Source organism: Palaemon carinicauda, chromosome 39, assembly GCF_036898095.1.
Source record: "Palaemon carinicauda isolate YSFRI2023 chromosome 39, ASM3689809v2, whole genome shotgun sequence".
NCBI classification, from domain to species: Eukaryota; Metazoa; Arthropoda; class Malacostraca; order Decapoda; family Palaemonidae; genus Palaemon; species Palaemon carinicauda.
The window spans coordinates 19933680-19956665 of record NC_090763.1 but is presented as its reverse complement, the minus strand read 5'-3'; the positions used below and the strand labels follow the sequence as shown (position 1 = coordinate 19956665).

Sequence of the window (22986 nt, the reverse complement as noted above, 5' to 3'; positions counted from 1 at the left end):
AAAACAACAAGAAAACTGATGGAAAAACTTCCGGTTGTTTTTCATACAAAAATGCCAGTGTGGAAGACTAACTATGTTACCAGCAATTAATAGCCTACAGACTTCAGTTAAGCAGAGAAATATGTTTTTTGCTACACTATTCATTCCTTTCCTGTTTACAATAAATAATATACATCCACAATACTGCACTAATTTTGATCAAACTAAAGATGTCAACATATTATGGTCTAATCTGTGAAACACTTGTCTTTTATTAAACCCAACAACAAATTAAACGGAAAATAGTGGACTGTGATACCCTATGGTAGGCCAAGTTGATTCGGTATTGCTGTACTTCTCGTCAGGGAAACCTTTCCTAGTAAAAACAAATTTTCCCTACAGAAAAACGTCAGTTTCCTTCGAAAATGACACTTATTTTTGTTGAAGTAAAACTTTACCGTTGATTCGAAACAAACTAAAGATTTTTTGGTGCCGGTGTGACGGTCTGAACCAACCCCCGGTCTCACAATACTCCTTTATAATCTGCGCATGCGCGAACATTACCGTTTGCTAGTGCATACGAGGTTGATGTTTTATTTTTCTGTAATTTAGCGTGCGCAGCTCAACATTACCGCTTGCCAGTACATACGAGCTTGATGTTTTATTTTCATGCGAGCGAAGCGAGCTAATGGCGGAAAAGAACCATTATACAATGTCAAGGAAAATTCTGAGACCGGGGGATCGTTCAGACCGTGACACCGGTTTAGTATGTGGCCTATCTTTGGTTTCATTGTAGTGAATTACATGGCAATGTAACCTAGGAAAAAAACTACTGTTTCTAATCGAAAAAATTACGCTCTCTTCGAAAATGACATTCGTTTCCGTCGCAAATTAATAGTTTCAGAAATATATATACATCTATATCCTCCAATAATGGGGGACCCCCAGTGGGAACTCGGGGTTTTGGGTGGGGAAAACATACTGGGGAATCGATATATAAACGTAAAACAAGCCTTTTCTTCTCTATACATTACCTTCTTGAAATTATAATAACCGGAGGAAAATACAAAACAGTATATCTGGATAAACTTTGGAGGCGCCGTTACAAAGATTGTGGCATGAAAAAATACAGTAACCAGTGCTGCCAACGTCCGATGTAGATCAAATGTTATTTTGTGACCTGTCATACTACTAGACTAGGTTAGGTGGGTTTGTTAGGTTCTGTGCCCTTTTTGTACTTTTTATATAGAGTAAAACTTATATGGAGAAATTATTTAATATATGGAAATATCTATCATTACTATCTTTAGTAATGTCAACGTGCAGTTGGTAACTCTGTGTACCATGCGTCAACGTTGGTAACACTGTGTATTATTGGTAACGTTTCTAATGTTATCGTTCGTTCGTAAGAGAAGTGACACCGTGCATCTCAAAGTTATCCGAATTGGTTGATCTGTTTGTTTCCGATTGAAATGAACATCAAATTCGCTTAATTCACGTTATTTACTATAGGAAAACAATTATATTTCATTTACCCAAAACCCCGAGTTCCCACTGGGGGTCCCCCATTATCGTAGGATATGGATGTATATATGTTTCTGAAACTATTCATTTGCGACGGAAACGAGTGTCATTTTTGGAGAGATCGTAATTTTTTCTATAAGAAAGTTTTTTTCCTAGGTTACATTGCCATGTAATTCACTACAAAAATACCCTATCTTTCTAATATGGCCTACGAAATTCTAACGGTTTTAGTATGTGGCCTAGCCTGGCCTGACCTAACCTAGCCTTACCTAACAAGCCAGGTAGGCCACATACTAAACTAGAATAAAAAAAGGTTGGCCACATACTAAACAAGCACAGATTTTTTAATATCTAATCTTCGTCTGATATGGATACCGGGAAATGGTATAGGTGTGATAACTGCAAATGCAGGCTAGGCTAGGTATTATGATTGACACTAACAATTAAGTTGACTTACCATTTATATACAACACAAGGTTTACGGTGTTTAGGTAGATGCACTACACAGTCCTTAAATGTCTTGTCATAAAATATTTGATTAAAACACGGCATTGTTCGTTAAATTATTTTGGTAGATGCACTACACAGTCCTTAAATGTCTTGTCATAAAATATTTGATTAAAACACGGCATTGTTCGTTAAATTATTTTGGTAGATGCACTACACAATCCTTAAATGTCTTGTCACAAAATATTTGATTAAAATACGGCATTGTTCGTTAAATTATTAAGTAAAACATACGAGGAAGATTTAGTGACGAACCACAGATGAAAACACGGTGTCACGGCGTATTTCGCAGGGTTACCAACATCAATGGTAACTTGTCTAACGTCAACAAGATTCGTCGAGTGTTTCTTGTTGTGGCAATTGTGTTTTCTACTTGCATATGCCATTATTATTATTATTATTAATATTATTATTAATAATAATAATAATAATAATATTTGCTAAGCTACAACCCTAGTTGGAAAAGCAAAATGCTATAACCCCAGGGGCCCAAACAAGGAAGATAGCCCAGTGAGAAAGGAAACGAGGAAAATGAAAATATCTTAAGTATAGGCCTAGTAACCACATTAAAATAAATATTTCCTATATAAACTATAAAAACTTTAACAAAACAAGAGGAAGAAAAATTAAGATAGAATAGTGTCCCCGAGTGTACCCTCAAGCAAGAGAACTCTAACCCAAGACAGTGGAAGACCATGGTACAGAGCCTATGGCGCTACCCAAGACTAGAGAACAATGGTTTGATTTTGTGGTTTCCTTCTCCTAGAAGAGCTTCTTACCATAGCTAAAGAGTCTCTTCCACCCTTACCAAGAGTAAATTAGCCACTGAACAATTACAGTGCAATAGTGCACCCCTTGAATGAAGACGAATTGTTTGGTAATCTCAGTGGAGAATCTGTAAAGAATAGGCAGACTATTCGGTGTGTGTGTGTGTGTGTGTGTGTAGGCAAAGGGAAAGAATCGTAATCAGAGAGGATCCAATGTAGTACCGTCTGGCCAGTCAAAGGACCCAATAACTCTCTAGCGGTACTATCTCAAAGGGCGGCTGGTGCCCTGGCCAACCTACTACCTACAAAGGAACTATAAACGGTTTTTATTGATGCCATTACAGTAATGCAACTGTGTATAGGGCATTACAATATTACATTCGTGTACATATAACATTTCATCAATGCAGATGTGTGCATTTAGCATTAAGCTAGTTATGCATTTGTGAGCGCATAGCTTGCGCCCAAGTTTCTGACCCTTATAATAGCATGTGTCTTAAAAATCTTTATTATAAGTCTTACTAGCTTTTTCTTGTCTTAAACAACTCCAGTTACTTCTCTCTCTCTCTCTCTCTCTCTCTCTCTCTCTCTCTCTCTCTCTCTCTCTCTCTCTCTCTCTCTCTCTCAGTGCCTTCCTCCTTTCTCATTATTAATCCCATTTCCATGCTTAAAAAAAAAAAAAAAAAAAAAAAAAATGTAGTTCTCACTGTGTTATAATGAGTAAATAGTTAGCAAACATCATCTTCCCATGATTATTTGTCGGCCCTTAATTCAAATGTCAGGGTCTATAATTACAAGAAACGAGAATAGACTCAGCAGAACCTTGATGAAGGCCCATCTCCACAGGAAATGCCCCGTCTCCCCATATTTTGTCTTTATGGTGGTTCTTGTCCCCTCGTACATTATCCTCACTAGCCTTACCAACTTCTCTAGTGCTCCCCTCTCTCACAAACACCAATAGACTAATCTCCTTGGTACCCTGTAATCTGCCTTATCAAGACCCACAAAACACAAACTTAAGTTTCCTTCAAGATATTTCTCTTGGACATGTACCATAAAAATAGCATCCGTTGTGCTCTTTCCTTTCATAAACGTTATGCGCTGTTTCAGTATATCTATCAACTCTCAGCCTTCCTTCTACTATTCTCTCTCTCTAGTAGGCTATCTTGAATACAGGCTCCAAAAGCTTTATTCTTTTGTAGTTCCCACAGTTTAGAATTTACACTTTATAGAATTTAATCATTTAACTATTTTCCCAGTCCCTTTGAATTTCCTATACATCCTAGATCTTTTCCAATTGTGCATGCACCCTCTCTTTACCCAGATTCCTGAATGCTCTGATCGTTTGTATTGTTACCTCTGATTTTTCTGCAGCTTTATTAATTCTTTATCTAACTGGCATGCTTACCTTCACACTCTCTGATGTTTGCTATTGGTCCGTCTTCTGGAGGAACATTTTCCAGTTCTTCACACTTATTCTCAGTATCTATTAGTTGTAAGAATGTTTTTTTCATCTTCTCTTGACTCTCTCTTCCTCAATTAAGATATTTCCATTTTTATCTACTGTATAATCATTCCTACTTCTACATCCTACTTGCCTTTTCCTCTTGCTTCTGCAATTCTGTAGATTATGCTTTCTCTCCCTACCCCAGTGTTCTCATCATCTCATACCACTCTTGATCATGGCTTCTCCCATTGCAATCCATATCGATCTCTTTGTTTCCCTGTTTATCCATCCATATTTTATTTTTGTTTGGTAATTATCTTCCCACGGGTACGGTGGCTTATTGGAAATGTCCCTGCTTGACATTCTGCTGAATGGGAGATCAAATCCCACTATAAATTCATAATTTCTTGGAGTGCCTGCAACCTCATCATCATTGTGAGCTAAGGATGGGGGTTTTGTGGAAGTCTATAGGTCTTCCTGCAGAGTCATCAGCAGACATTTCTTGGCCCTCCCTGGTCTTAGCTTGGGTGGAGAGGGGGCTTGGGTATTGATCCTATGGATATATGGTCAGTCTCTAGTGCATTTTCACTGTCCCTTGCCTCTGCTATTCATGTGTGATGTTTAAACCTTTTTCTGGCAATACTCTTATACTTCACAACTGTTTAAACCTCTTGATTCTACTATCGTATTTCTTTTCCTTGTTGCTGCTTACCACTTGCCCTCCCAAACACCTGTGCAACTGGTGCTGTACCGCAATCTTTTTATAATAACCCTTATATCTTCAGGAATTTCTGACATTCCACTTCTACCTCTCTCTTCTCAGGCTCTTTCTCAAATCGATAAATCAAAGCTCAAGTAGAAGCATTGACTAAGGTGATTAGGAATCATACAATGAAATCAGTTGCCTGTTGAGAGCTTCACTTAGATATTGTCATTTGTGCTTATGCCTTAAAGTTTGCTTTGTCTCCTTGTAGCAGAAATATGATTGACTGATCACTCTGAGTATAGCTGCACTATATTGCAAGTAAGTGCTAGACATTTTATGACTTAACAAATGTTGATTATAAAAAGCAACTGTAGTTTGGAGCTGAAGAAACACGACTAAGACCCATAAGTAATTCCAACAGTACACTGGCAGCACTACCTCATACTGTTATGGTGCAACAGTATATTAGATATTACAGTACAGTACTGTACTATCAACATTGCTATATAGTAGTTTGAAAAGACCACAAAGCCATATTTTTAGACTCATGGGATCACACCCAGTCAAGGTTGAGATTAATTAGTTTAACAGCTACTGGTACGAAAATGTATGTGGGTGAACACTGTAAATGTTAACCTCCCATCCCTAGTAGGTAAGGGAGGATATCACAAAGACAATACCTTCAATGTTATGTTTAACTGGCTGATATTTATGCATATAATTACCCATATTTCAATGTTCCTGAAGCCTTTCAAATACGAATACAAAGTCTTTGTGACATTTCAACAAGTTACTTCATTATATACAACAGAATTATGATAGGCTTCATGGATTTAATTGTTTTGGCCATATGAGTTACCATTAAGGTCAAGAGATAACATTCTGCTCCAACATGTGATGGGGCAAGGGGCATATTGAAATAAATAACAGTAACAAGAGCTTTGACTGCAATAAGAAATTAATGAAGCTGTAACAGAGGCAAGTAATAGGCAATAAGTGGGTGCATCTAGGGACACCCTTTGATGAAGCAACTGCTTTATTGAGGAATTCATATGGAAGACCTGGGGATATAAAGGACTGCGTTATGTATCAGTATTCAGGAAATATGTAACAAATACTTTGTCTCATGGTTGCAAGACAAGTTGCATTTTTTTTCTGAAGTTAGGAACTACTGAAATAAGGCCTTCTTATTGGTCTCTTTGTGCTATAGTACTTCAATATTTACTTCTACTATTATCATTAGTTTTTAGTTTTACTCTTTTATATTTCTAATACAGTGGCTTGACAATTCAGTAAGAATGATAAAACCAGTGTAAAAAAGATCTTTGAATTGCAGTTAATACTGAATTTCATATACGCATGATGAAGAGTGAGAACACTGTCTCTTTAGACAGCCCACTTAGAGTAAGTTTTTTTACCCCATGACATGGTTAAATAATAATGATAATAATAATAATAATAATAATAATATCAAAGATTACGCAATAGGAGAATTCTCACTCAGCCACATCATCTTCCCCTTGCACCGTAGAAAATGGTATTATCATACTGTACACTCTGATATCTGTTGCTGCTTGGCCATAACACTGATATCGAATGGTCTTTCATTCAATAGCTAAAGAGACTCTAGAACCTGTAAACTAGTACAGTACTTATATTTCTATAATTGTTTATGAACATACTGTACAGTACTTTTTACAGTTTCTGCTTCACAACACAAACAGTAATTCATTCTCTCTCTCTGTTAATGACTTGTTCACCTGCTTGTTGTAATAGTGAGCATTCTCCATAATCCATTTCTCAAATGTATGGCTATTCATGGAATCATGATGATCTTTATTACCAGTCTTTTGTGTTGGCCTCAATAGTACCCTCCTTATCCGTCCAACATTGCTCGCTGTCGACATATTGATTGATCCTAGTTTCAAAATAAATTTTTGGCTTTGGACATTAATTGTTTCTGTTTTTTATTTCCCTTAGTAATTTGTTTTGGGCAGATACAATATAACTTTGCTAATATAAATCTCATACTCTTGTTAGTTCTGCAGACTTGTGTCTCCTCCTCTTAAAATCCACTGGTGGCTCCCTCAGTGTCTGTAGCAGCATACTTCTATCATGTGTAGGTAGTAGTCTTTGTAAAAGATGAGAATTTCTATTCTTATCACTTCTTTGTCGAAATCATCAATCCACCCTTCCCAGGACTGCCAATAGACAATTCCAATGGAGGGGTGATTAAATTACTTTCTCTCTTGTCCTGAAGCCTCATCCTGTTGATTAAGTTCTGTGAAACATTCATTGTCTCAGAGGTTTTCTATACTATTTCCTGTATCAGGTCTGTGTTGTCCTTATTATCGTAATACTTGAAGACGTAAAGACAACATCCCAAACTTGGTTGTCGGGTACGGCTGTTCCCGCTGGCCTATCAAGGGAAGAAGTGGCAGTGGTACTGGATGCTATCGTACCCTTCTCCATGCATGAGAGTTTGTGAATTTTGCATTATCATCCGGATCCAGCACTGCCAGCTTTAAAAATAATATTATGAGAGAGAGGAGGGGTTAGGCTGGGTTAGGGAGGATGTGGCATTGTCGTGATATTTGTAAAATATGCTAGCTTTAGTAACAATATATATATACCAGCAATAATGAACAACTAAATCATACTTTCTCTTTAAAGCCTAAACTATCTACTATGACACTTCCCCCGTTTTTGGCAAGTACCAACATTAAAAAATAAACAGAAGGGGTTTTTTCTTCATTGTTTCTCCCTACCTGATGAGGGACTCACCCAAGTTTGGTTGTTACTGCTAGAGTGCCACAACCCACCACAATAAAGCTTCATATGCTGACTCCCTTATTGCCACTACCTGAGCAGTCACCAAGGTGACCCAAGGTAGCTGCAGGGCCTATCTAAAGTGTATCACAATCGCTCGCCATTCATTTGTATTCGTAGGACGATCTTTTGCCTGTCATGTCATCCTGGTCTTTCTTCACTCCCTCCCTCCCTCCATCCAAAACATTGCCTTTCTCTTGCACTTCTCCCATCAATTCTTGCATTCATCATCTTCAGCAGATGACCATTTTTCATCCTCTCTATTCGGCTAGACAACCTCAATACAGCTACCTTTATATCCACTCTAGCTGCCAATTCTTATCTCACACCTGTTCTTACCCTTACTACTTCGTTCCTAACCCTACCCAATTGAGATACAGCAGTCATGCTCCTCTACCTTCGTCTCAAACACATTCAATTTCTGTCTCTTCGTCACTTTCCTTTCCACAACTCTAATCCATACATCAAAGTTGGTACAATCACTTTCTCAAACAGAACACACACACTAAACATTTAAACTAAATCACCCTACCCAAGAGCAAATGAAGTCTCCCCTGATGGACTAAAGTGTCTTAGACACATCCAAAATCCTTGCAACTACTAATATTTATCCCTAACCATCTATTCTTGACCACTCCCTTCACTGCCCTCACCACTTTACATCCTTCATTCATTCTCTGATGTACATCTGCTTTCACTTAACCATTTACAGCAGCAATAGAACCCAAGTACTTGATATAAATCCTCTAGTAACTACATTCAGTGCATAATCTTAACTTGCGTAAATTAATGCATATAAAATTTGCAGTCTTATTTTCACTACTTAACTATCCTGGCACTAGAATTCTAACAGTAACGCCAAATCCAAAGCATGTATTTCATTTATTGTCTGCCGCAAAGAGGAATTTCATATTTTGCCATATTGGTGTTATGCATTGGATTTTTTTTCACACATTTATTATGTAAACAATATAATGATCATTATCTGGCTATAAAAATAATGTTATTCACAGAAATGTTGAATATGTGGAGTACCATTTTATACACAATTTTGCATTGAAGATGGCAGCAAGACTTTTAAAAACAAGACACTTTTAGAACAGTTTATGAGCAAGTAACCTTTCATCATCACCAGATTTCGCCAGTTGTCTCTATTTTGAGCTTTTAATTGAATACTTCTCCATTCATCATCTCCTGTTTCACACTTCATTGTCCTCAACCATGTGGGCCTGGGTCTTCCAACTCTTCTCATACCTGGTGGAGCCCAGTCAAATCTTTCGTGAACTAATTTCTCTTGAGGAGTGCGAAGAGCATGCCTAAACCATCTCCATCAACCCATCACCATTATCTCATCCACGTATGGCACTTGAGTAATCTCTATAGTTTCATTTCTTTTATTACAAAAGCCAAATTTTAAACAGGATACAAAAACATTATTAAAACCCCACATAAGCTTTTATTTGATCTCAGAAAATATATATGTTAAGAGTCCATGATCATTCAAAAAATATGTCCAAATCATGAACCTATGTCGACTGAGTTCACGTCAATATTACATAATTGTAAGCTTGACTGATTAGGTTAAACAAATTTATCCCATGTTTTCTGAAACAAGGCGTAGGCAAAACTGCAGGAAAGTGAAATTGGCACTTTACTTACTTATTGTATCACTAGGAGAACAAATTCAACAAGAAATTATTCCTCGAAACATTTAAATTATCATTGTCAGAATTTGTAATCCGTAGGAGAATAGGGAAAAGCACAGAAAGTGAAAAGGAAGAAAGCAGTTCTGTGGCATTCAAGAACAGCAAACAATTAGGACAGAATGAGAATCTGATTATGTCTATAGTGTACATACAAATCAGCATTATAATCCGAAACATTCATTTTACTGAAATTACCTGCAATTATGAGCAGAGCATATAAACAAATGAAGATTTAAGTACGTACCTAATATAACCTGAACTAGCATAATATATCCAATATAATTTCAACAAATCAACAGGAACAAAGTAGAGCTTCTCCAATGGTTAGGCGAAACTACCAGTGAGCTTATGATTTAAGAATACAAATAGCCAAAGCCTTAACATAACTGGAGCACCTTTTATAATTATAATTTGTAATATACTTGCTAAAAGTAATTAGATATCCTAATTTAGAGTTGAAGCTTTCCATTTATGTTGCACCTATCAACTGATGTTTGATAGCCAACACAAATGCAACCATAACACAGCAATAAATACAATTATTCATAAATTTATAAAAGTTTCATGTAGTTCCTTGAGGGATGTTTTATAAATAAATGTATAATAGGAAACAATGCAAAGATGATTCTAAGTGTTATATAAAATGCTAATGGAACTAATGAATAAATTAACATGACAAAAACAAATGCCTTTTACAATTATCAAAATAGTTTTTAAAATATTTCACGATTTCATTTCTATGAGCACGATACACAATTCAAAAGAAAGTCCTTAAAGTTCCACGCGGAAGGGTGAGCCAGGTATATGGTCGTCACCCCATTTCACAATCAAGATGTAGTCACCCTTTTCACGTACGACATAGGCAATCTGAAAAAGTTGATCAGAGAAATTAAAATGCCATAATTGAATGTATGGAAAGTTTTTTATATCTTAAATTAACAGATTCACAACAGATTAATATTAGTAACATTAATAATTTTATAGTTATCTGATAAAATATACGAAAAAACTTGGCTGAGCACACTTCAACAGTTATAATGATAAGAAATTAATGACAAATGGTAAAAGGATTTTATCAACAAGATTTCCTCTTGTGATCTAATATTTTCAAAACATATCACAGATATCAGAGATTCAATATTTGAAGGCAGTAATAGGAGAGGGTCTCATTTCTTCAACAAGTAATAAATACTAAAAATATTCAAACATCTCTTTATTGCGGAGGGATTAAAATGCTTCTAATGGTACAATACTGTATTTTCTTTGAGACAGTACAGTAAAATATTCTTTAAAGATATTCTTTTATTTGTACTCTCGACATCTGTGATATATACCGTAAGGTCCTTACATATCCATGTGATATAGCCTCAACAATCATCAAAATTACTTCAAGTTGTCGTTGTCCTTTATAAATGCAGTCATATTTGCTTTCCAATGAAGTAAATAATATCAAACAGTGTGAGTTATGAGTAAAAAAATATAAGATAATGGTCTACTGAGCATTTGCTTTTTCCTGTCTTAAATCTGTATTGCATCTATTTGACAGTCCAATAAAGGAAAAGAAAGTCTGCAAAAAGAAGAAAAGTCAAACTGAAGATAAAAATCAAAAGGATTCAAAATATAGTACTTTTTAGCACTTCAGTACAAAAATTTCACGTCTCAATCTTCAAAATGGAAAATACTGCTCGATGTAAGCGCAAAGTCCTTATTAGTATCTTTACGAAGGTTTAAATACATTTTAAAATCTTTCGGTGTTGTTTAAAACAAAATATTGAATATCATGTGAATGTACAACTGGCAAGGAAAAGGGCCTTTGTATTTTAGATGAAGGTTGCTGTAATGATTTTCAAAGAGTCCTATTAGACGTATCAAAGTTTTTCAAGTTCAGGAATTTGTAAATAAGCAGCTGCTATGTTATGAATTATGCAACTTGCCAGTAATTAAGGTAGAATCCCTATCTAAAAAAAGTTGTAAATACTGTACAAGACTTATCCACCAACTAAAGAGCTATAGAGATAATAATTAAAGAAATTACTTGCAAAAACTTGTCCCAAAAATCAACTATTTAGTTCCTGAACAATAAAGGCTATACAGTACTATTTATACCACTTGGAAAACAAAAATACTTAGATGCATATTAGGCACGAATTTAGCTATTGTACCTTTGAAATACAGGAAATATTCATCTTGTTATTTATATTTTATAAAAAAAAAACTTTGTATTGAAGAACACTATATTTAATATAATAAAAATTTATAAAAAATATTGTTCACAGACCTTTTAAGGTGGAGATACTGTACAGTTTTAACAGTAAGAAAAAATATATTGCAAAGACTTTCAATCTTTTTTTATGAGATTTGAATCAAAGATTTACTGCAATTTTACTGAAGTGTACACACTACTATACATCATAAAATCAAAGTATTCTTGATATTGTATTTAGATTGTGTGCAATGGGAAGTATTTGAAAAAAAATATTAAATGCTGAAAACTCTGATATAAATTCATATAAACATTCTATAGGAAAATGTATGATACAGATTCTAAAGAATATGCCATAAATCTCTCACCTAATACATTCTAAAATGACTAAAAGGATTTTTTCATTACAGTATTTCTAAAGTTCCTAGTGCTATCATTTGTACTATTTAGGTTTAATTCAAAACTTCCTTAATTATCTAAATTTTCTAACAGCCTGATAATTTACAATGTAAAAGCAAAATGACATGCATATGCACAAAACCTTCAGATATTTAAAAAAAAATGTACTATGCCATGCAACTGTTCTCTTCTAACATAAAACTACATTTAAGGGACATATACTACTGAAGATGTTCCGACGCTAGAGGGAAATGGTTTATGTTTGGTATAAAAAAAAAAACTTTCTACATGTCAGGCAAACAACTATCTGTATTAATATTTCCAATAATATTAGAGCTTTTTATTGTATAAAATACTCCTGATAAAAATATAAATTTAGCCCTGATATATCTACATAAATGAAGAGGTACTTCAATTCTGTAGTTTATGAGAAATATAATTCACGGACCTCAAAACTGTCCACAAAGCTTATGTTTCTTTCACTAAAAGGAACTATGATGACAAAACCATTTCATAATAAACTTCTGCATATAGTATTTACACTGAAGGCCTCTCTTCTCTACGATACACAGTTTTGACTGCTACTGTATAGAAAACATAATTCAGAAACAATATATTACAGTATACTTATACATCACATTGCACAATTCATATAAAAATGAGTCATAAAAATGTGACAATATTGATGTGATGTGAATAATTACATAGGAGGATATAACCAACCTTATCAACAACAAATAATTATTTTGTAAACTTCCAATATTTTAGCATATTATAATTGAATTTTCTGTGCATTTTTTTGTAATCTCAAGTTCAGAGATGATTAGGAAACATTGTCACATTTTTAGGGCTATCTAAAATATCAGCATCCAGGAAAACGTGCTGTGGAAACAAACAAAGCAACACTATGAATATTCAAACTAGAAGGGTGGGAGGGAAGGGCCATTCGGGAGGTAATACATAAACAATACAGGGAAGAAAAGGGCACAACCCACTCGAACAGCTCGGGAACAGGAGGGAATTTAAACGTTGACGCTGAAAGGAGAGCCAGGAACGTGTTCATCTCCCCATTTGACTAGGAGGATGTAATCTCCTTTGTCGTGTACCTTGTAACCAACCTGAATTTGAAAGAAAGTGCTGCTAAATCAAGTATAAATCAGCACTTATGGGATTGGTAACAAGAATCATTATAAGAGAAGGAGTTTGGAGATGAAGTGGAAATAAGAGCATTTCATGAGATAGGAATTTCTAAACATTTTAATGTAGACTTAAATCAAGGTATCAAAGTATGTGTACTGCACCATAAATAAAAAGCACCTTAGCATCTTTACCAAGTGCTTCACTTGTCTGTAATAAAATTTTTAAAATTCTATATTCTATTTGCTATTAAAATTCACTAGCCAATAGACTGCTTCCAAAAAGGTAAAAAGTACTTTATAGCATAAAAAACTAAGCTGGAATGGATGTCATCACAAAACGGTTGATTTGTATCTGTCATAGTTTCTGGGAAACAATGGTAAAAGTACTAGATTGTGGAGCATCACAGTATACTGATATAGCTTTATACCTATCGAATAATTACAATTAATATTTTTTTCAACTTTAATCTAGTTTATGACCAGTCTCCTTTTCAGTAAAAATATAGAACAGACCTGTCTGGATTAATTTCTAAACTTAACATTATAGTAAAAAAGAAAAGAAAAAAAAAAGATTTAATGATAAAATAAAATTTCTATTGTATGCTCATCTGTCCTTTGTATTGCTTCTCTTGAAGCTAGCCAATTATTTATATCTACCCTAGATCTAATCAAATGCATTTTTTCCTTGTAATACGGTAATCCTACCGCCCTAGTGTAGAAATGGAATAATATGGCAGGGTATGACAATATCATGGCGGTGGTAAACCGTACCCATCTTCTTCCAGTCTCAAAGTTGAAACTAGTTCAACAGTTGCTTGATATCACTATTCAGTGGGGAGCCAGGGGGCATTTATATGAATGTCAGGCAAACATAGAAATAAGTAATTTTATTATTAACATTCTGTATAGTTCTATGATTCTCCCCTGGTGTTTATATTATTGACTCTCACGTTGAGAAGGATATGGTCAAGTGAATGAAAAATTTAGGAACTCTCAAGCCCTAGCCTAATTATGTACTTTAAATTATTTGAGACATCTTTACTCAAAACTAATGAGATTGCATTTCTTGATTAAAAATAAGAAAACTAAACATTCACAAGGAGCTAAAATCGAATATGAAGGAATTTTAAACTTAAAAATTCCTCTTGTATTCTTTTTTACTATATTACCCATCACCCAGAAATTTTCCTTTAAGAGAAAAATCTAGAATTACCGGGTAATTGGATCAACTTTAAATTAATTAAAAAGACAACCTTTAACTAAATCACTTTCAGCTACCACAGAACCCAATGCCCAGAAATTCTTATAAGCAAACCAGGCTCCTTTCAAATAATGCTTAGAAAAGCAGACAGGATATGCTTCTGACCTGCTACCAAAGCTCTTTCTAAAAGATTTCTACAAAAATAAGGAGCTACTCTTCTGATATCATGAACTTCAACTTGAAGATCCTACATTTGACTTTGGTCCAATTCTCTATGAGGTTCTGTTACTAAACTCTTAACAAGAAAGGACACAACATTCTTAGGACGGTTTGTAATACTAATGCAATTAAACAAATTATGAAAGTTTCCCCTAAAATTTAGTTTTGCCTCATGGGGTATAGTTATACACTATATTTTCTAAGGTTTATCAACCATCACTTCCAAAGAAGGAATGTAGAAAAATTGAGGGAAAATTTGTCTTGAAATAATTTTTTTCTCTGAGTACACACAAGAGAAATTTTAAAGGAAAGGGCTGTAAATCCATAAAACATTTAACCGATGTTAAAGCTAAAAGAAAAACTTTAATCACGAGATCTTTAAAAGAAAGATCTATAGACCCTACATGACAGACATACAATACGAGGTTTCTCAATACTGTATCAAACATGAAAACATCTGCAATAACATCAGACTCGGATAAATCCAATCCTCTATGTTTGAGAACAGTATTTAGCATGGACCTATAACCCTACATAGCTGCAATAAACAAATTATTTTCATAAAATATAAAATGTAAGAACTTGGCAGTACTATCTGACTTTGCTCTTGGTACTTGCAGTACTATCTGACTTTGCTCTTGGTACGGAGACATTTATAGATTTGCACTTATAAGCTTTCTATTATTTTAATATATATAAGCGGTAAACTCTCTGATCATAAAATAAACAATCTAGGAGCCAGAAAACACGCTTTGATCCTAATATGGACAATCTAAAGTTCCTAAAAAGCCCTCCTCTCTGATAATACAGTGGATAGTCTCCAAGGAGTTGGATGAAGTGGGGAGTTTTAGGTGAACCGCTTTGGAAATCTTTTGTCTGAGAAACTTTGTCCTGTAAGGTAACCTCTTAGGATTTTTGACACCAGAGGCAACAGATCTGTAAACCATTCATTCTGAGGCCAAGAGGCTGCCACCAAAATCATCTTCATGTTTAACTAGTCCCTGAACTCGATATCACCACTAAACACACCGATCTAGATTAAAAGAGTCTTGCCACATGACATCCAGCTTCCATACTTAACTGATTAGCTAGGAAATTCAACTTTCCTGAAATAAATTGAGGCAGAAGATTTATTCTCCTCATCATCGTCCACACGAGAGCTTCTACTATCCAAAACAAGGATTTCGGCCAGCCTCCCCATCATGATGTCTGAATACGCTGCCATGCACTTCAGTATCACCAGAGATTTTTGGGACTGAAGGGCCTTGAGCACTGCCAAGCGTTTCAAGAAACTGATATGTAGTGTTGTAAATCAAGTCATGCCCCATCCTTCTTGGGAAGCAATTGTGAAAATAAATGCTGTAAATCAGGAAATCTTATGTTTAATGATTTACCCCGAGCCAAATGAAGAGGATCGTCCAACCATTTCACCAGTAATAATTGGTTATGCATCACTGGAGCAAAAGTCACATCTAGATAGGACCTTTCATTCTAAATGTCTATGGAGATTAATAAAATTGGAATTCCTTTATCTTCAAGCAACCCATTAAAAACAACTCCTATAGAGATGCCATAGTATCCAGTAGCCTCATCTACATCCAAACCAACGATGTTTTCATCTGCGTGAACTTCTACAACTGCAGAACACAAGACTGAATTCTCACCTTCATGATTGTGCTCCACAGAATCATCACTACTAGAATCAACAAGTCTTTCTGTTCGTTTATAACCTTTTACACACCTATGCCAGGCAACGGATTCATTTTGGCAGAAGAGGGGCTAGCACCCACATAAATGCTACTATGGAAACTACTATACGAGCTAATGGCGGAACCCAAACTAAACTGATCCCCATTGCCACTCAAAACATGATGCAACCATTTCTCTGATCCAACCAAAGCTGTAAGAGAAGATTCTAATAATTGTAGATCACTGTTTGCAAGAACCACTCAATATGCCACATTGTTAATTTACTTTAGGAGGTAGATGGATATTAGAATCAAAGCAACTAGCCCGATCTTTAAAAACCCAAGGCTTGAGGAGAGGCAATCAACTTTTATAATGTTCTGTACAATATATCAACAGCTCTTGATGACTGGCACATTAGAACTGCTAAGCACAACTTGAGAGGTAGCCTTAGATTCATAACTGTGCTGGTTAGACTAGGATCATATCTTTTCACCAAAAGCATGCTAGCCTTTTGAAATTGCACAAAGGTTATCAAAATCAGAAACATTTATAAAGCTCACTACTATGAAATCCTGCCAGCTTGGTAATAGCAGACTTGGCATAAACAACCTCACTTCCACAGTAATTGACTAACCTTGTTTTCTCTGGGTTTTCCCCTAAATTAAAAGATAACTTCCTTTTACAACTATTATTTTTTCCTTGAACATTTACTGAGTATAATCTTTAATTTAAAGAGGAAGCGAGAGGAAACTACATTCTTCACAACAGTTGATTAAATTTTTAACTTGACCTCAGTACATGAGGCAAAGAGAATAAGGATAATTATCACCCAGCTATAAATCTCTTGAACAACTTTTCCACAAGAAGATACAGCAAATGCCAATAGAAGATACAGCAAATGCCAATAGAAGTCGCTTTCTTTTCACAATAAATAATGAAATTGGGTTTCGATAGTACTATAACTTCCTAATACAAAATCATAATCTGAAATGTGGGTAGATATGTTAGAGCAAACTCAAAAAGACGAGAGTACTAGAAAGACAAAGGGTATAGATCACCCACACTGTAGTATTGCTATGCATTTCCACATAATTCCAATACAACACTAGATGAGCAGAACTATTACCAAAAAAAAAAAAAAAAAAAAAAAAAAAAAAAAAAAAAAAAAAAAAAAAAAAAAAAAAAAAAAATTTTTAGTTTCAGGGTAGATGTTGACAATTACCCAGCTTTGATACAAAAGCAATATAAATATCAAGTGAGGTTCATAGAAATAATAATTTACTGTGTTACAAAAGAATAAAATTAATTAAAAAAAAAAACCATTATACTTTGCAACCTTAAATACTGTGGTGGACTTATCAAACAAACAATTATGGATTGAAAAAGTGTGGTTAAATGTGCTGACATAATTCCAGTATAACTTGAAAATACATAAGTGAATGATTTGGTAAAAATTTACACTAACTTTGTAGTTTATCAATTCCTTTCGTGGTACTCCTATATACAAAACAATCAAGATATATAATTTTGGTGGGGTTGGGGGGTTACCATATAATAAACCGTGAATCATTGTATCATTTTTCTCCAAAGACAAGTGATGATGCAACAGCTAAGTCTACTTTACCTGAATTTCAAGTACAATACAATTCTATTTTTGTGGAAAGTCTATAAAGTAACTACAGTATCTGATAGTATTTAAATACGACTGATAGGGCTTATTTTTCTTATAAATAAAGTATTGATTTTAAAACTGTGATACAATGAGTTTCACCTTCACCCCAAGAGTAGTTAAAGGGCATCAAATTGGAGATGGGAATGGGACAAACCAAGCAGGTTTTGAGATATGAAAAATAAAACCTACAAGTGAAATGGAATTCTGAAGGGGAAGCTAATCTTAAAACATCTGAATTTTGAAAGGGGACCCTGGAATATGAGCATCACCCCACATCACTAGGATGATGTAGTCCCCATGGTCCTGGACCTTGTACCCGACCTGTACCAGAAAGAAAGTTTACAGCATGCCCTTACAGGTAAAATATAATTAATACATCAATGATTTTTCAAGATTACGATTGTAAATTTTAGTCAATTCATTGCAAAATTAAATAACTGTAATCTACATGGAAATTAATACCTTTAAACTTATTTACAGAAATTATTTAACAGGAATGCATTCCAGCATTTATGAGAATCATGCATTAAGTACTTTAAGAGGGAATAGCATAGTAACAATTATAATCTTATCTTGAGCACTTGTAATTTAGTTAAAGGAGAATTAACTACTGAAATAATATATATGCATATTGATAATTAAATTTGACAAGCTACTTTAGGTTCAAGGGAAGGCATACCAATTATTCCTATAAAGACTACACAAGATCAACTAATCAAAGCCATAGCCTGTAAATCCCATATTCCTTTCAAGGATCTGTCATGCTACTTCCATCCCAATTGCATTCCATAACCATCTCAAGTCATCAATATCTCTATTTTCCAATTGCTAGCCACCATAATCTCACAGGTACTTCCTTTTTCCCATTAAAATTTCCGCACGAATCTTATAATTCTCTAGTCACACTTCTTCAAAATCAAAGGTTTTTACTCTCTCTTGGATAACTTTATTTGTCAATACTTGAGCTATCTCTTACAATTTAATCTGTGCTACAGTAACCTTCTTACCAACCTCTCAATTCCTATTTACTTTATATTGTATTTCCATGCATACATTTATTCTTTTGAATATTATAGGGCATATTTTCCACAAATACTTCTCTAGTTTTCTAACTTTCATGAGGCCTCTCAAAACTTCTGATGTCTGAGCTTTCACGAAAAGTTGCATCTTGAATTGTTCTAATACCTCCAAACATTATATCTTTTAAAATGTTGCTCAAATTTCCTTGTAGTACAAGAATACTGCAGTCCTGTATTAATCTACAAATTTAATAAGCCTTTTATATTTTAATAAGTTATTTCAATATTCATAACCAAAATAATTAAAATATACTCCACATTTATTTATATAATCTCAATATAGGGGAAATTTATTTTGCAGCATCACCCTTATCACCAAAGAAATCCATAGAATTCTCATTAGTAAACTATTTCAAATGAAACCCAGAAACAAATTAAACGCAACCTCTTTCAACCCTCTATTCTCAGTATCTAGAGACAATATCCACCTATACCTCACTTCAATAAATATCAAATGGAAGTCTATTGTACTCCCTTAAGATGCACCAACACCATGTATATCATGCCTTTAAAAGATACATTATCTTATATGTCAGGCATATCTACAACTGTAATCAACCATTAGCATTTACACGGATAGAGCACATGTCATTAACCATTAATTTCTCCTGTGCAACAAGTACTCTTACTTCATAGATATATAATGCCCCTAAGATCACTATTTCCATTTTTAGTAATTTTCCAATATCCAGATGAAAACATTTGGTTTGAGTAAAAAAATCACTACAGGTAGGATGAATTAGAATAGCACTCCCATTCTGTACTAGACAATTAAGAATTGCACAGTACTGTACACCAATAATATTCAAGAGCAGTTTGTATGAACATTTATGACAGGAGTTTCACTGAATATATTTATGAAAATTATGACATCACTCTTGTGATTACTGATAATAACTTCTCACTTCATGAACATATAAAAAAATTTATATCTTTTTAAGTCTTATGGCAAAGCTCCTGGCATTTCCTCTTCCCTGAAATATAAATACACCATAAAAGTATGCTCTGTTAATTGTTAAAATCTCAAGATGACAAATCAGAGCTTTTTCCTTGATAAAAACCATACCTTGACTTCTGACATTCACTTAAGTGTAACTACTACTGTACTTGAAAAGGAATCTTACCTGGTAGTTATTATGTCCAATATGTTTAATGTAAACTTCTTCACATGGAGCCTTAGGTCCATAGACACCAACATACAAGATATTGTTACCTGCAATGACCAAAATTCAACTGTACACTTCTTCAGTACTCCATGAATATATCTATTCCTTTTAACAATACAGTATAGTAACCCTGACGAAAATACTGATACATTATACCAATAATAAATTGTAAATTTGAACTTGAAGAGGTTATTCTTTCTCAGTACTTCACAGTAGCCTACATGTAGATGTAAAGTTCAATGATATTATTGATAGTACTAACTATTTCAAAGATATTCAACAAAGTTTTAATAAAGAGCTAAGATATTGGGATCTCTTGAAAAAAATGTATAACTAATAAAATAAAATATATAAAATACAGAATACTGAACTTCTTATATTGATAAGGAGGCGAGTGTTCCCAATCAATTATACACACAAGCAATAAAAAATTAAATGAAAACTTTTGAACTAAAATATCAGAGACAAAATTTTTTTTAAATACTGTAACTTGTGAAACTCTAAAGATTTCCTATTCTTTCACATAGGAAAGTGTTGACAGATGAAATGCTTATAACTGGTTATTGTAAATATCTTTACCAAAATATCAAAACATAAATCCAATGCTAAACCACTTTATATCAAAACACTGATGATTCTTTGTCAGCCAAGAATTCTGAACACAGAACTAAACTCCTCACAATACAAACGATAAAGCTAGATTTGGTGAATTAAATACATTTTCTAGCATCCATGCTTGACTTGAATAGGTTACACATGACAAACAGCTACAAATGCGTTACTGTTTTAACGAGTCTATTTTCAGGATGAGTCGATTTTACTTTGAAATGGTGGTAAGCAGACCACATGGAGGTAACAAACTACTATTTGCAGTCAACATATTTTGAGGAGAACTTTTAGTACTTTTTCATGAGAAAGGAAATCTATGAACTCTACCCATTATAAGGATTTCCAAATCAAAATGTTAAATATTTCACCAATTTGCTGGAAACATTTATTAGTTTAAGATATCCCTTACTTTATAAATCTACAGCTTCTTCCTAAGGGTAAATTAAGAATAACATTAATATTTCAGTTGCTCATACTTATCACATATACAGTTCAATATAAAATTTACATACCAGCTTCAGATGCATTTACTGTGAAGTTATTCTGACGATTGATGTGTGCTTTCTTCAAGCCTAACCCTTTGCTCGTGACTTTAGTAGCATCGGAGGTAAATCTAAAAAATAAGTTTGTGATTAGGATTTAACAAGAAAAATGTAAAATTTTCATGATAGAATTTATAAATTCAATACTTACACATAATTGATTGATTACATTCTATATGTAAATATATATATATATATATATATATATATATATATATATATATATATATATGCATGTATGTATGTATATGATATGATTGTAGTGGTACAGAATAAGAAAGACCTGACAAAAAGTAAAAAGAGATACACAATTTTGAAAGTTTTAGTGCAGATAGGCAATAAAAGCTGAAGCTCAAGTAAAGAAAGATTGATATTTTACTGTTACATCTTCAATGGGTGTTTGTAAATTACATGACAAAGCATACATAAGCCTAACTTCTGTTTCACTAATAACTTATTGAATTATCCGAGTGCTATAAAAATATAAAAGAAATCAAATCAATGAGCCTTAAAATACTTTTCTGTGAGAAAACTACATAAAAATTATCTTCATGTTAAGACAAAATTTAGGATTTACCTATTGATGTCACTGGACAGAATCAATGTTCAAATTAACAGGTTTTTGAGAAATTTTCATGATTCACTAGTCTAGCATCCAAAACTTTTTTAAACTTAAGAATTACTTTACTATATTTTTTTTTCAAAAAACCTTCATAAACCTTTACATAAACCTAATTAAATATATGGAAAATATTTAAGATAAAGATTGCTTGAACTTTTTATTTCCTTGTAGGGGGAGCCAATATTCACATTCTGTGCATCACCTAGTGTGTTTTTCTTTATGTCTTACAGATACCATTCTAAAAGTGAAAATTGGATAAATGCTATTCATTAGATTTAGTTACTATAGCTTCTTACCTAGGAATGACAACTCCACCAACTCCATGACCTTTATCAGAAGATTTAACTTTTTCTACGGTCTCTACTACAACAGAAGATGACTCTTGAACTGTTCCCTTATCTGCAACAGCTTCACCTGTACATTTAACCTGGAAAATTTTTTGGCTTTAGAAAACAGACAATTTGATTCTCTTAAAAGATTAGTATTCTTTTTTATTACATATATACATATTAGGTATTGAGTACTGTGAACATATATAAAATAAAAACTACCTCTCAATATTTCTGCTAAGACAACTATAAATTAAAATCAGCTTTCAAAATAAAATAAAAATTTGGACAGCTACTAGACCACTAATGAAAGATTCATGTAAAGCAATTACTGTACACACTTACCTTGTATGGAGAACCAGCAATGTGATAACCATTGTATTTAATAGCAATGTAATAGTCTCCAGGCACGAGTGGTGTATAACGAACTTTGTAACCTTCCTCTACTTCTGTACAGTCCATGGCCACTTTGGATGGACCATCTATTGTTACAGCTAAGGTACCAGCACCCGCATTGCAGGTATCAACGATGAAGTCTGTTTTCTGACCTTTGAAGAGAACAAAAGCAGTTATATTTCAGCAAAGCCCTAAAATTTTAATTTGAAAGGAAAGTCTTAAAATAAATAAAAAATAAAAAGTGTAAAAGAAAAGA

At 33.8% G+C, this 22986-nt stretch overlaps 1 protein-coding gene across 9 annotated transcripts in view; it reads right to left on the bottom strand.

Annotated features, from left to right (window-relative positions):
* Positions 1-9192: 9192 nt before the first annotated feature.
* The window catches only part of cher (filamin-A), a 339402-nt gene continuing 325608 nt past the window's right edge, over positions 9193-22986 (bottom strand). For 4 of the 9 annotated variants that reach the window (XM_068362656.1, XM_068362662.1, XM_068362665.1 and 1 more), the window contains 6 exons: positions 22680-22882; positions 22302-22432; positions 21354-21454; positions 20191-20279; positions 18177-18308; positions 9193-10332 (listed from right to left, as the gene is read on the bottom strand). In XM_068362656.1, coding sequence (XP_068218757.1) covers positions 18210-18308; positions 20191-20279; positions 21354-21454; positions 22302-22432; positions 22680-22882 — 623 coding nt within the window. In that variant the 3' untranslated portion in view covers positions 9193-10332; positions 18177-18209. Of the gene's footprint in view, positions 10333-13058; positions 13186-18176; positions 18309-20190; positions 20280-21353; positions 21455-22301; positions 22433-22679; positions 22883-22986 lie in introns of all 9 variants that reach the window. The other 5 variants (XM_068362659.1, XM_068362664.1, XM_068362658.1 and 2 more) reach the window with 3 other exon arrangements.